Source organism: Berghia stephanieae, chromosome 1 (genome assembly GCF_034508935.2).
Source record: "Berghia stephanieae isolate SIO BIC M18660-M18661 chromosome 1, UCSD_Bste_1.3, whole genome shotgun sequence".
NCBI classification, from domain to species: Eukaryota; Metazoa; Mollusca; class Gastropoda; order Nudibranchia; family Aeolidiidae; genus Berghia; species Berghia stephanieae.
The window spans coordinates 27,299,840-27,312,024 of NC_088360.1; the positions used below are offsets into that span (position 1 = coordinate 27,299,840).

General features: G+C 34.6%; 1 protein-coding gene across 1 annotated transcript; it reads left to right on the plus strand.

Moving 5' to 3' along the window:
- The first annotated feature begins 1,086 nt into the window (after window positions 1–1,086).
- On the plus strand, window positions 1,087–9,256 carry LOC144971160 (transcription elongation factor A N-terminal and central domain-containing protein 2-like). The gene is made up of 4 exons (XM_078911648.1): window positions 1,087–1,397; window positions 3,731–3,872; window positions 4,717–4,910; window positions 6,201–9,256. The coding sequence occupies exons 1-4, from the start codon at window positions 1,296–1,298 to the stop codon at window positions 6,390–6,392; spliced, it is 630 nt and encodes a 209-aa protein (XP_078767774.1). The 5' UTR covers window positions 1,087–1,295; the 3' UTR covers window positions 6,393–9,256.
- The last annotated feature ends 2,929 nt before the right edge of the window (window positions 9,257–12,185 follow it).

Genomic DNA, 12,185 nt, shown 5'->3' on the forward strand with positions numbered 1-12,185 from the left:
CAATCCATTTAAAAAAAAAAAAAAAAAAAAATATATATATATATATATGTATATAAAGATAATTTAAAAATTGAAAAATAAATAAACTATAATAATAATAATAATAATAATAATAATAATAATAATAATAATAATAATAATAATAATAATAATAATAATAATAATAATAACAATAAAAAAATAATAATAATAAAAAATAAAAATAAAATAATAATAATAATAATAATAATAATAATAATAATAATAATAATAATAATAATAATAATAATAATAATAAGGATGATGATGATGATGATGATGATGATGATGATGATGATAATAATAATAGAATTGTATTGTATTGTCCATGTAAATGGAAATTCAATTTGGTTCACAATGATGCCAGTACCTATAAAATACATATTCATTTTTCCAAAATCATTTATTTTCAGTACTTATGGAACATATTGATTGGTAACAATTCTCAATTTCTTTCCTCATTCAAAACAAAAAATATTTTTATGTGTCAGTGCAAATGGAGGAAACCCCCCACCCCCTTTGATTTCAAAGGTTTATTTTCAAAATCTATTCTCTTGGACGATGTATTAAACTTGCTTTTTTTTTAATTTGACCCGGTTCGTCACTACTACTACTTGTGCGGCTATATTGTTTAGTGGTGTGACACTCGCCTTCGGATCGGAAGTTCCTGGGTTCGAGTCCCGCCCTGAGCGGCGCCTAGTTGAGTCCTTGGAAAATGCTATTTACTCACATTCTCTCTCTGTAATGGTGAAAGCGTAACACTTGAATAAACTTGAAACTCTCACCGTACTCAGGTGTAAGATGAGTACCTGGCCGTTAACAGGGCTTTGTCCATGACGGAAAAAAATTATAATATCGCCTAACAGGCGTCATGTCTCGTCCTACATGTTAAGAGTTGCTGTTGACTAGGGAGCCCTTGTAAAGCACTTTGGTGAATATTTCGCAATAGCAATTGCTTGCAATCCTTTGGGTAGGACGCTAGTCTATCGCACAGCACTTTTCGCTAGGTCTATGACACCCAGCTACTCGTTGCGTGGTTGGATCAGAAAGTGAGCAATCTGTTGCAGTACAGCAGTTGGAAATAGCTTATGGCGATTATGGATCTCTTTCTTATAAAGGAAAAAAAAAAATGGTCTCCCTATTATCAGTATAAACAATGTCAACATAGAAAAGCTGATTCGGGCATCTTTTATCCCAGTCAGTTTCATAATTCTTTTAAAAATATAAATAATTGAATACCCAGTTGGCGAAAGAACTCAAGAATTAATTTAGATGTCATGGATAAATTTGTCGTGAAGACTAAACGGATCAAAGAAAATAGTGATAAGAACCAGGTGGAAAGACCTCAATTGAAACAGTCAACTATTCACTCCTTGCAGGTATTTTGTAATTTATCTATTTAACAATGTACAATCACTTCTCCATAATCCGTTCCCAGCATTTTGTCCTGATTATAATGTAAAATCTGGTGTGCCCCAAGATACTGTTATTGGACCACCGCTGTTTTTAAATATGGTGGCGTTTTTATGCACCTCCGTTGGCGGTGATGTTTAATTAATGAAAATGTTGCTGCATACGTCCATGAGGTTTAAATAGTTTTAGATTGTAGTTCAGCACGCTGCTTAGTGATTACCGATGTACGTTTACAATGTCAATGATAATAAATTGAAGAATAATAACAATGATTTTGAAAAATCAAAGGTAAAAAGAAACATGGCACACAAACACTGGTCTCAAATAAATAAATAATTTTAGAAAATTAAAATCGGAGTTTTTTTTAAAACATGATAAAAAGTTTTTAAAAGAAGAAAAAAAAAACAAACAAAAATTATGTCTTTCTCAATAAGGAAACTTTAAAAAAAAAATGTCTACAGTGGGAATTGAACCCATACTTTCAAGGTTAATGTCTGACTGCGCTACAGAGCCACCTGACCGTTCATCACATGTAATAAGGTCTTTCTAAAACATTATTTTACATTCAATGCAATTTCTATTTTCTGGTATTATATTTCGATTGTTTAGATTATTATTATTTTTGTATGAATTTATTAACAAAAACATCCTACAGATGTCAAAATATAACTTTTGCCATGTCCAAATACAGAAACACAATATCGCTGATGAAATTTGGTGGAATGCGCATGTGTGACGGAGGTGTATAAAAACGATCTGTTAGGATACACCGTCAACGGAGGTACATAAAAACACTACGTTTAAATATACATTGTCTAGTCTACCTCTATGCTGATATTGATACTGATATATGAATATTAACAACTTACTGTATCTAGATGTCTCTATACTCTATACTGTACTGTAAGTAAAGGCAAATCAAATATGAGAAAGACATGGATTGCTACATGCCGAGCTCCACAAACTACAGGAGTGGGAAACAAAATGGAAAATGGAGTTTTACCAGCAGAAATGTCAATTTTTACGCATATCGAACGAAAAGAAGCCAATTGAAATAGCATACATATATTATATCATAGATATTATTCACAATGAATCCATCCTATGTACAGAAAATGCAAGATATTTGAGGGTCGCAATAAATGACAAAATGAAGTGGCATACATAGCAAACACAATAGGCAAAGCAAACAGAACTCTTAGCTTTCTACAAAGGCACTGCCTCCTGCACTGTGACAAGTTAGTAAAGAAGAAATTCTATGTGAGACATGCATTAGGCCCATTTTAGAGTTCCGCATAGGACCCATATACCAAAGCACACATTCATGATATGGAAAAGATACAAAGAAGAGCAACAAGGTTTGTTTGTGGCAACTTTGATCCAGAGGCAAGCCTCTCGAAACTTATCCAAGAACTCAGTTGGATACCACTTGCCGAAAGAACTCAAAACAAATTAGTTGTCCTTTACAAAGCCCTCAGTGGAGCAACAGACATTCCATCCTTTCCCCCCTCCACCATCAGGACCCAGAACTCTCTTCCAACCATTACGAAATAGTCCAGCTCAGGAGAATGGATTAAAATGTCATTATCCATCACTGCATCACCAGATCTGCTCGCTCGCGAGATAGCAGACAGGCCATTTAAATCTTCAATTTGAAGTTTTGGCCGAGGAAGAAAAAGTATCTAAAGTGGCATAATATGCCACATATTAAGGCTGTTATTATTCACAGACTTATCTGTCTTTAAATCACTAGTGATTAAACACAGACTTATTTGTGAATAACCAGAGCCTGGCTGATTTTATACAGATGCTTGGCAGTTAAATTTATGCTAAACGCCAAACTTACCTTACCTTAGTCTTTCCAGTGTCGACTGTCACAAATCTCCACATATTTCTGTCATGGGCCATCTCTTTGCTTCCTCCCATGACAGTCCTCCTCTCCTTAAATCCTGCTCTATGGTCTGCCTCCAAGTTTACTTCGGCCTACTTCTTTTTCGATATTCAGATGGCTTCCACCTCATGACACCTTTGGGAACCTACTGTCCTTCAAACGCACTACGTAGCCAAACCATCTCAATCTCTTTTCCCACACAATGTCCTCATATCGATCGTTTCCATTGTCTTCATCATTGCTGCATTTCCGATTTTATGTTTTTAAGTTACATTAATCCGGGTAAAAATTGAAATACAAGTATATTGAGCATATATATGGAATGTGAAAAGTAATATATATGTATTAACACATATACATCATTATATTTAATGAAATTTGTTCTCTTACTTCTTGATTACTGCACAGGGTGTTGTTGTGTTAGAAGACATACTTCTCTGCAAGTCCAAACTGATAATTCCCAACCAAAGCAAGGAGGTAATTTTGAAATGCTTGCATTCTCTTGGCCAGAAAATACCACCCAAGCATGTAATGTTGTCAACTAAGATCGGTAAGTGTTGCTTATACGCCAATAATATTCTTTTAAAAAGTTCAAAAGTGATCATCTTTACCCATAAGTTTACCTATAGTTACCTCGTTACAATTTTATTTCTTATTGTCAAACCATTCTGTCAACATGGCTGACACCTGTTGATGTTGAGCTCTGAGCTCAACGGATGGTCTTAGTTCAACTCATTTTTGCTCTGAGGAAAACCAACAAATTTTGTGAACTCAATATTGGAACACTTAACGTAAGAGGGATAAAAAGTACTACAAAGCAAAAGCAACTTGAACATAATTTAGATGCATACAAACTGAGTATTCTGTGTGTTCAAGATACAAAAATAAATGTTGGTGCAGACTGGATCACAACGAAAAGACATAGAGTAATCTTACATGACGCTCTAAAAACATTTTAAAAAATTGAGCTCTTATATAGTGCAATATCCACTAAATGTGCTCAAAGCGCTTTACAAGGGGTCCCTGGTCAACAGCAACATTTAACATGTAGGACGAGACATGACACCTGTTAGGCGATATTACAATTTTTCGGACAAAGGCTACGCTGTTAACGACCAGGTAGTCATTTTACACCTGAGTGTGATGAGAGAATGTGAGTAAAGAGCCTTTTCCAAGGACTTAACTATGCGCCGAGCGAGGCTTGAACCCAGGACCTTCCAATCCAAAAGCGATTGTCATACCACTAGACCACATAGCCGCACAATATAGAGTAGAAGAGTCAATCCTGTAACTCTTTTTATGTACATATAGATTGGGCAATGAAACAAATTTATTTGATTTCATTGAATGTTTGATGTTCAAGGGATTTATGAAAACGTCATTTGGTTTTGCAGGTCATATTGTGAAACGACTACGCAAACACCCTGAAGAGGATGTCTGCAAGGAAGCTCATCGTGTTTACTCAAAGTGGAGAAAACATTTTGAAAATTGGGTGGACAAGCCACAGATTGAGGTCAAGACTGATTCAAAAACAGAACACATGAGACTGAGAGGCAAGACATATTTATCTGAGGCCTTAAACGTTGAGGTATGTGTAATCAATGTTAGCCATGGTGGTGAGGAGGTGGGGCACTTACTTCCCAACATGAAAAGCTTAGTTCAATCCATGCTTTGGAAGTTTTGTTGTTTTGTTTTTTCTCCACTTCTATGTTCATTTTGCAATGTTTGTTTAGCATTGAATGGGCAGTTTAAGTCTCTTTAGATATGATGAAAGTAAAGACCAGCTCACTCTACTATATTATATTGTTGAACTTGGATGTAATCAGTCTTTTTTATTTTGTTTTATTTTGTTTTCCGATGAGGTAATTATTAGTTATATGGGGAAAATAGAGATGATTTACTCGGGAAAAAATATAATTTCTCCCTCCCCTCTTAGTAGAGCTGTAACGATTATCCACTCATAGCCGTTTATCCACGGATAAAACATGGATGGATGCTCAACGGATATAATTTTTATTCGTTACAGACCGTTGCAGACCCGTGCAACGAATTATCATCATGAGTGAATCATTGAATCACTGATCCATTGATCATCAGCTACCCTAATGGTAAAAATGCTGAACTGAGTCGGATTGCGTTGCATTGTGTGATGACATAGACCTAGACGGTATTGATGTCGTTGTGGCCATGTCATCAAAGGGTTATCTTGTTGCTTACAGCTGCCAATTGTAATATTTTGAAAAATAGAAATAAATTTTTAAAAAATAATCACCATTTATTACATGCTCGCATTTCCATAGGTGTGTATTAGTATTACTTTGAAGAATTTCAAGTTGGCACTCTTAATGAGTCTTTTGTTTTCTAAAAATAGGAAAGCCATCTCAAGCCCCGGCCCCAATCTCACTCGTATTATTATTATTATTATTATTATTATTATTATTATATATTATTATTATTATTATTATTATTATTATTATTATTTATTTATTTTATTATTATATTATATTATTATTATTATTATTATTATTATTATTATTATTATTAATTATTATTATTATTATAATATTATTATTATTATTATTATTATTATTATTATTATTATTATTTATTATTATTATTATTATTATTATTATTATTATTATTTTTTATTATTTATAATTTTTTTTTTTTATTATTTTTTTTTTTTTCAGTTGGTTTACTTCTATGTCATTGTATTTTCTTTTTATTATTTATTAGCTTAATTATTTCCAGATATCCGTTAGTCTATGGCGGTACTCAATGTAAATTTCCAGAATTGGACAAATAAACTTCATCTTTCTTAGCTTATCATATTGTTTTGTTTTCCCCTTATTATTTTATCATTTATTATTCTTTTCAGAGAACGCATCACATAGTAGAGGCTGTGGAGCGAGAAGCTTTCCATCTAAACAAGAGGTTGAACAGTAACTCCTATAGGCGTACAATGAGAACGATGGTATTTAAATTAAAAAATGATGAGGTCATTCGAAGTTCATTGTTGAAAGGAGATATCTCCATTGAAGAATTTGTTCAACAACATAAAAAGAGATAACATTTAGAAGTTGTAAAGCTTAAGAGTTGAGGGTTTGTGTGAGAGAGTGGATAGTGGATGATGTAGAAGGTCATGTACAAAGATGATTGTAACGGGTTCGAAACAAAAAAATAATAAAAACGGACATTTCAGGTTCAAAACCCATCTTCAGCCAATAACAAGAACAATAAAAACAGTAAAAACCCCAAAGATTTACGTCCAGTGGCCTTAACATCAATTTCAATGAATGTCTAGAACGCTTAATGAAGTTTTATTTGCTTGGAAGAAGTAAGCCACCTACTTGATCCATATCATCTTGTGTATCAAAGGTCCCATGATGTGGAAGACGCATTGTTGACAGTAATTGACAATATAACCAGTCACCTGGACTAAAATTCAACAAATAATGCCCATCTTATCTTTGGTGATTTCTTCTCAGCTTCAACGCAATGGAATCAACAATATTGATAGCAAAATTAAAGGAGATGGATGTCAGTGATTATCTGATTAAATGGTTTAAATAATTTCTGGAAAACAGGCCACAATGTGCCAAGTTATATAAAGATTCAAAAACAAAATTTCACAGCAATGGCTGTCTCCAGGGTTGTATGATCTCCCCAATATTATACAAAACTAAGGATTGTAAGTCTAATCGTAAAAATCTGACCTGATAACTACAGTGATGAGACGCAGGCTCTGCTTTGCCGGGCATATCTTACGCATGGACGCAAACTACAGTGATGAGACGCAGGCTCTGCTTTGCCAGGCATATCTTACGCATGGACGCAGACTGCCTCCTGCGTCGAACTTTTATTGCCTACTTGAAGAGCACGACAACTAGACCAGCAGGTACTCTACTACATGGGCTGGATTCTATGCCCATTGACGAACTTGTGACTCTTGCCAGGAACAGACGTGCTTGGTCGCAAGATGTGAATTCCCTGTGTCTGTGACACTTTTATGCTGATGTAGCATAGCACCTTATAGGTGCCGTACTAATGTATAATGCAACTCATACATACATAAATATGCAGATGACACGGCTATACTAGGTCTTTAAGAAAATTTTTAAAATTCCTCAATTAATTATTTTAACCAGGTACATAACTTTTTACGATGGAGTCAAAACAACAGTCTTAACTTGAATGTAAATAAAACAAAAGAGGTAATCTTTGCTTTTCGAAGAACATGCTTAACACATAAACACATAATAATATACAGTGGACCCATAGAAATTGTAACACATTTTAATACCTGGGTGTACATATTGACAATAACTTGAATTTTAAAATACACATTGATACGTTGTGTGTGCATGTGTATGTTGCCTATGTGAATGTGGGGCGGGGCGGGTTTGGTAAATGTCCACTATTCTATAATTTTACACTGCAATCCCTGGATAACGTCACATCTCCCGGGACCATACAAAATTATGTCGTTATCCAGGGGTGTCATTGATTTATTAGACGATGACAGGTACTGTGGATGTTTCAGGTTTCCCCTTTATAAAAAAAAAACATGATGAATGAAACACTAAAGCCGAATGAGATATGTGTGAATGGCGTAGTTGAAGATAATATTAAGATAATAAAGTGAAAGAGGCTCTTATTGTTTTCCCAGCTATTCCAACATATTACAGTGCCACAATCTGATCTCATTGGGAGGGAAAAAATGCACTTTTTATTGGTTAACTCCCTCAACTCTAACACCGACTATATCCGTAGTTTACCCAGGTTACTTTTACCTCATACTCATACCTATTTATTATTAAATTTCTTTGAGACAAATTATTGTAGTATCAAAGTTAATGTTTTTAGTTTTGCATGTTAATGATAGTTGAATAAAACTATCTCTGTAAGTGCTCATTTTTAATACATTTTTTTTTTACAATTTCGAAAAGTAGGTAGCAAAAATCTCTAGGATAGAGTGAGTTAACAATATGAGATGATGATTGCCAGGTATCAAGCATCGGAACAAACCTTGGATAAGATCCAACTTTCTTTCTGGTCCCTGGGAGTTTATCTAAGCCGATTGCAGTGTATTTATTATCCCAGCAAGCCATATGAAATTAAATTTCTATTTCACATACACATTTATCTATGACTATCAATCAGCGCTTAAGCACTAGATCTGAAATAGCACTTGAACAACATTCTCACATCCTCTAACCAGACACTCATTTACACAGCAGTTGGTTAAGGTAATTTGTGTAAAACTTCTCTTCCGAGGACACAAATTGCCATTATTGAATCTAACTGGGTGGAATGTCTTTGACCTCCCATAGTGGGCAAGAGGTCACTTACCGTGTCTTCTATCCCCCTAGATCTGTTTTCTGAGTTCCTTTCTGTCATTGTCTTGGGATGGAAATACTTGATTTTCTTCTGGCCCCTGGAGGCAGAAGGGGGGGGGGGGGGGGGCGATAGTTATATATTTATTTTTCCTTTTAAATAATCTCTCTCTTATGTACTGTTATTGTTACATTTTTTGTATTGAATATAAAGGTTTGTAAACATTTGAGTGTTTCCCTCTTAGTGGGATCCTGTGCTTGTGTCTGGATGAAACTCTTTGATGATCTCAGACTAAGTACACTGATAGAATTCCCTTGGGATCTACATCTGTTCTCTGTTTGAACCATTCCCCTTCATCTTACTTTTCTTGTGTGCTTTCAATTGTAAATCTTTGATTTTTTTGACTGTCCTTTTCTATTCCTTTTTACTGGCGCTAAAATGAACAAGAAGAAACTAATAATTATACTTTATCCTTCGAGTAGGTTATACAGTGTTAAAAGGTATTTATTTTCTTCTAGATTTGTTAATGTTTTTTAAATGATTTTATTTTTTTATACACTTTGTTGACAATTGTAAATAAATGTTTCATTGCTTGAGCTTTCCAGTTTTTTATTTTTATTTGTATGCTAAAACTTAAGTGTTTCCTCTTACCTGATCTATCATTCTCTGTATTTTGATAAATAATAATGTGAAGTTGAATGTAAGCTTCAATTTAATTACAAAAACAAATGAACGTTTCGGGTTTCCCCTTTATCAACAAAACAGGATGATTGAAACACCACAGATGAATGAGATGATGTGGTAGTGGCGTAGTTAAGATGAATGTGGTGTTTCAATCATCCTGTTTTGTTGATAAAGGGGAAACCCGAAACGTTCATTTGATCTGTTTTTGTAATTAAATTGAAGCTTACATTCAACTTCACGTTATTATTTATTTCGTTGAGCTTCGAGCAGCAGCATTTACACTACTCTGTATTTTGACAGCATACGGGTGTCTTTAAGTATTGAGCATTTATATTGCTCAAATGGCTTTCTAGCCAACAGCCATACTTAACATGTAGGACGAGACATGATGCCTGTTAGGCAATAATAAAAATTTTTTGTTGTTGACAAAGACAACACCGTTAATGGCCAGTCATTTTACACCTGAGAGAGGATGCGAATGTGAGTAAAGACTGATTACACACAGGCCCATCCTGGGATTCTTTAAGAGCATTTTCCAATTTAATTATTTATAATTTAAATATTTTAAACGTGAGAGTGATATTCATTTTTCTTTAAATGTTGTATGTAAATGGGTTTTTGTTGTTGAAATATCTGAATGTGTCTCTCAATAGGAGGTTGCAGGTGTGGAAGTCTAGGGGTGATACACCTACTGTGTAAACTCATGAGTATGAGGATGTCGGAAAGTGATGGGATGTCCACATATATTCCGACTTTATATGTATCACCCCTTTTAAAGACTACAATTGGTCTCATGCTGTACATGGATACGGGTTTAGTTTACTTCCTTTCTTTCTTTCTTTCATTAAACCCACCTACTTATAAAAGCTCAACGTTTACTTTCTCTAACGTTTTTACAGACATCTGTGACTTGAGACTGTGGCAGACACTAATGAACCATGTACAGTATGAGACCAATTGTAAACACTCGCAGACTAACTCACTGCCTGGATTAAACCATATCAGGGCAAATACTTTGAGAAAAGATGGGTCTTGAAGTTCCTCTTGAAAACCCCAAGACTTGAAAAGAACCACTCTGATGGAAGTAGTGAGTTCTATACAGTAGAGCAGGTTTTATAAAATCATCATCATCATTGCCTTTTTCACCCTGGGTCAAACAAACAGTTTCCATCCTTCTCTATCCTGAGCTAACTTTTTTTTTTATCTCATTCCATGTCTTACCACTTCTCTGTATATCAGCTTCTTTAATTCTTCTCCCTGTTCCTTGTGGCTTTCCCCTTGATCTTCTGCCCTGAGGGTTCCAGTCCAATACTTTCTTTGTTATAGTGGAGTCATTCTTTCTAAGGTCAAATGACCTTTCGCCAAACTTTTAAGCTTGGTTTGGTTTGTTTCTTAGTGCTCTAAAGGGTGAGTAAGGGGCAATCAAATTTTTAATGTGAGTTGGTGCAGTTCCTTTGGAAATATTAAAACAAAAAATGGCAGTTTTATATTCTATCCTGGCACTCTCGAGAAGGATTCACAATATTTTTGTAGCCCTATTGCATTTTTATTTTCCTATCACTAGCTTGACTGCACTATTTTGAGCCCCCTGAAGTTTGTTTATCTCTCGATAGGAAAAGCCAATGTTTATTTCTAGATAGGAAAAGCCAATGTTTATTTCTAGATAGGAAAAGCCAATGTTTATTTCTAGATAGGAAAAGCCAATGTTTATCTCTAGGTAGGAAAAGCCAATGTTTATTTCTAGTTCTAGATAAGAAAAGTCCACAAGCAAGATTTACAATAGTCAAAAAGTGATAAAATCAGCTTGTGCAGCTATTTGGTCTAGTAGTATGACACTCGCTTTCGGATCGGAAGGTCATGGGTTCGAGCTCGCGCTCGGCGAGTTGAGTCTTTGGAAAAGGCTCTTTACTCACATTCTCTCACCGTACTGAGTTCCTGGCCGTTAACAGCGTTGTCTCTGTCCGAAAAATTGTAATATCGCCTAACAGGCATCATGTCCCGTCCTACATGTTTAATGTTACTGTTGACCAGTGATCCCTTATAAAGCGCTTTGAGCACATTTAGTGGATATTGCGCTATATAAAAGCTCAATTAAAAAAAATAAATTTCTTTTATTTTTCTTTTTAAAATAAAATCAATGATATCATTACCATTTTGATGGGAGTCATCAGGAAGAAAATATTTTGTATTTGAGATGCGTCGAGTTGATAATTTTTGCTACTTTGATTGATCCACTGGTCTATCCACAGTCCATTAACAAAAATTAAGAACCAGATTTTTATGCTTTAGCCGTAATTGAGACTTCAGATTCCGTGATTATTACAGAAGACATGTTGATGGACATGAGTTTGGAGTTGATGAAATCAAAAGAATATCAGTTTTGTCATCCTTCAGTTTTAATTTATCATTGATCAATTGCAAATAGCTTTTTTCGCTATATCTATTGGACTCCCTGTACTCATTTTACACCAGAGTGCAGTGAGAGAATGTGAATAAAGAAACTTTTCCAAGGACTCAATTATGCACCACTAAGAGCGGGACTCGAACCCAGGACCTTCTGTTCGAAGGCGAGTGTCATACCACAAGACCATATAGCCACACTTGACGTGTTTGGTTAAAGCGTGACCAAAATTGAAAATAAATTTACTCATTCATAAAAGTTGCAGCTTTGCAATCTGTTAATAGTTACAAATAACGCTTTGCTCTTAAGTAGTAATGTCCAATACCAATCACAGAACTTGAATTGTGCAAGGGCTCAGTCTAAGGTGAACATGATATTTTCAATAGTCACATAGGCGTTGCAAATCTAAATTTTATTCTATTCATTGAATGTGTAAATGGG

Bases quoted from the DNA above. Each gene is read 5' to 3' on its own strand.
- LOC144971160 (XM_078911648.1), top strand. From the start codon at position 1,296: ATGGATAAATTTGTCGTGAAGACTAAACGGATCAAAGAAAATAGTGAT. The intron at 1,398-3,730 runs GTATTTTGTAAT...ATTACTGCACAG, and splicing joins CAACTATTCACTCCTTGCAG to GGTGTTGTTGTGTTAGAAGA. The intron at 3,873-4,716 runs GTAAGTGTTGCT...TTGGTTTTGCAG, and splicing joins AATGTTGTCAACTAAGATCG to GTCATATTGTGAAACGACTA.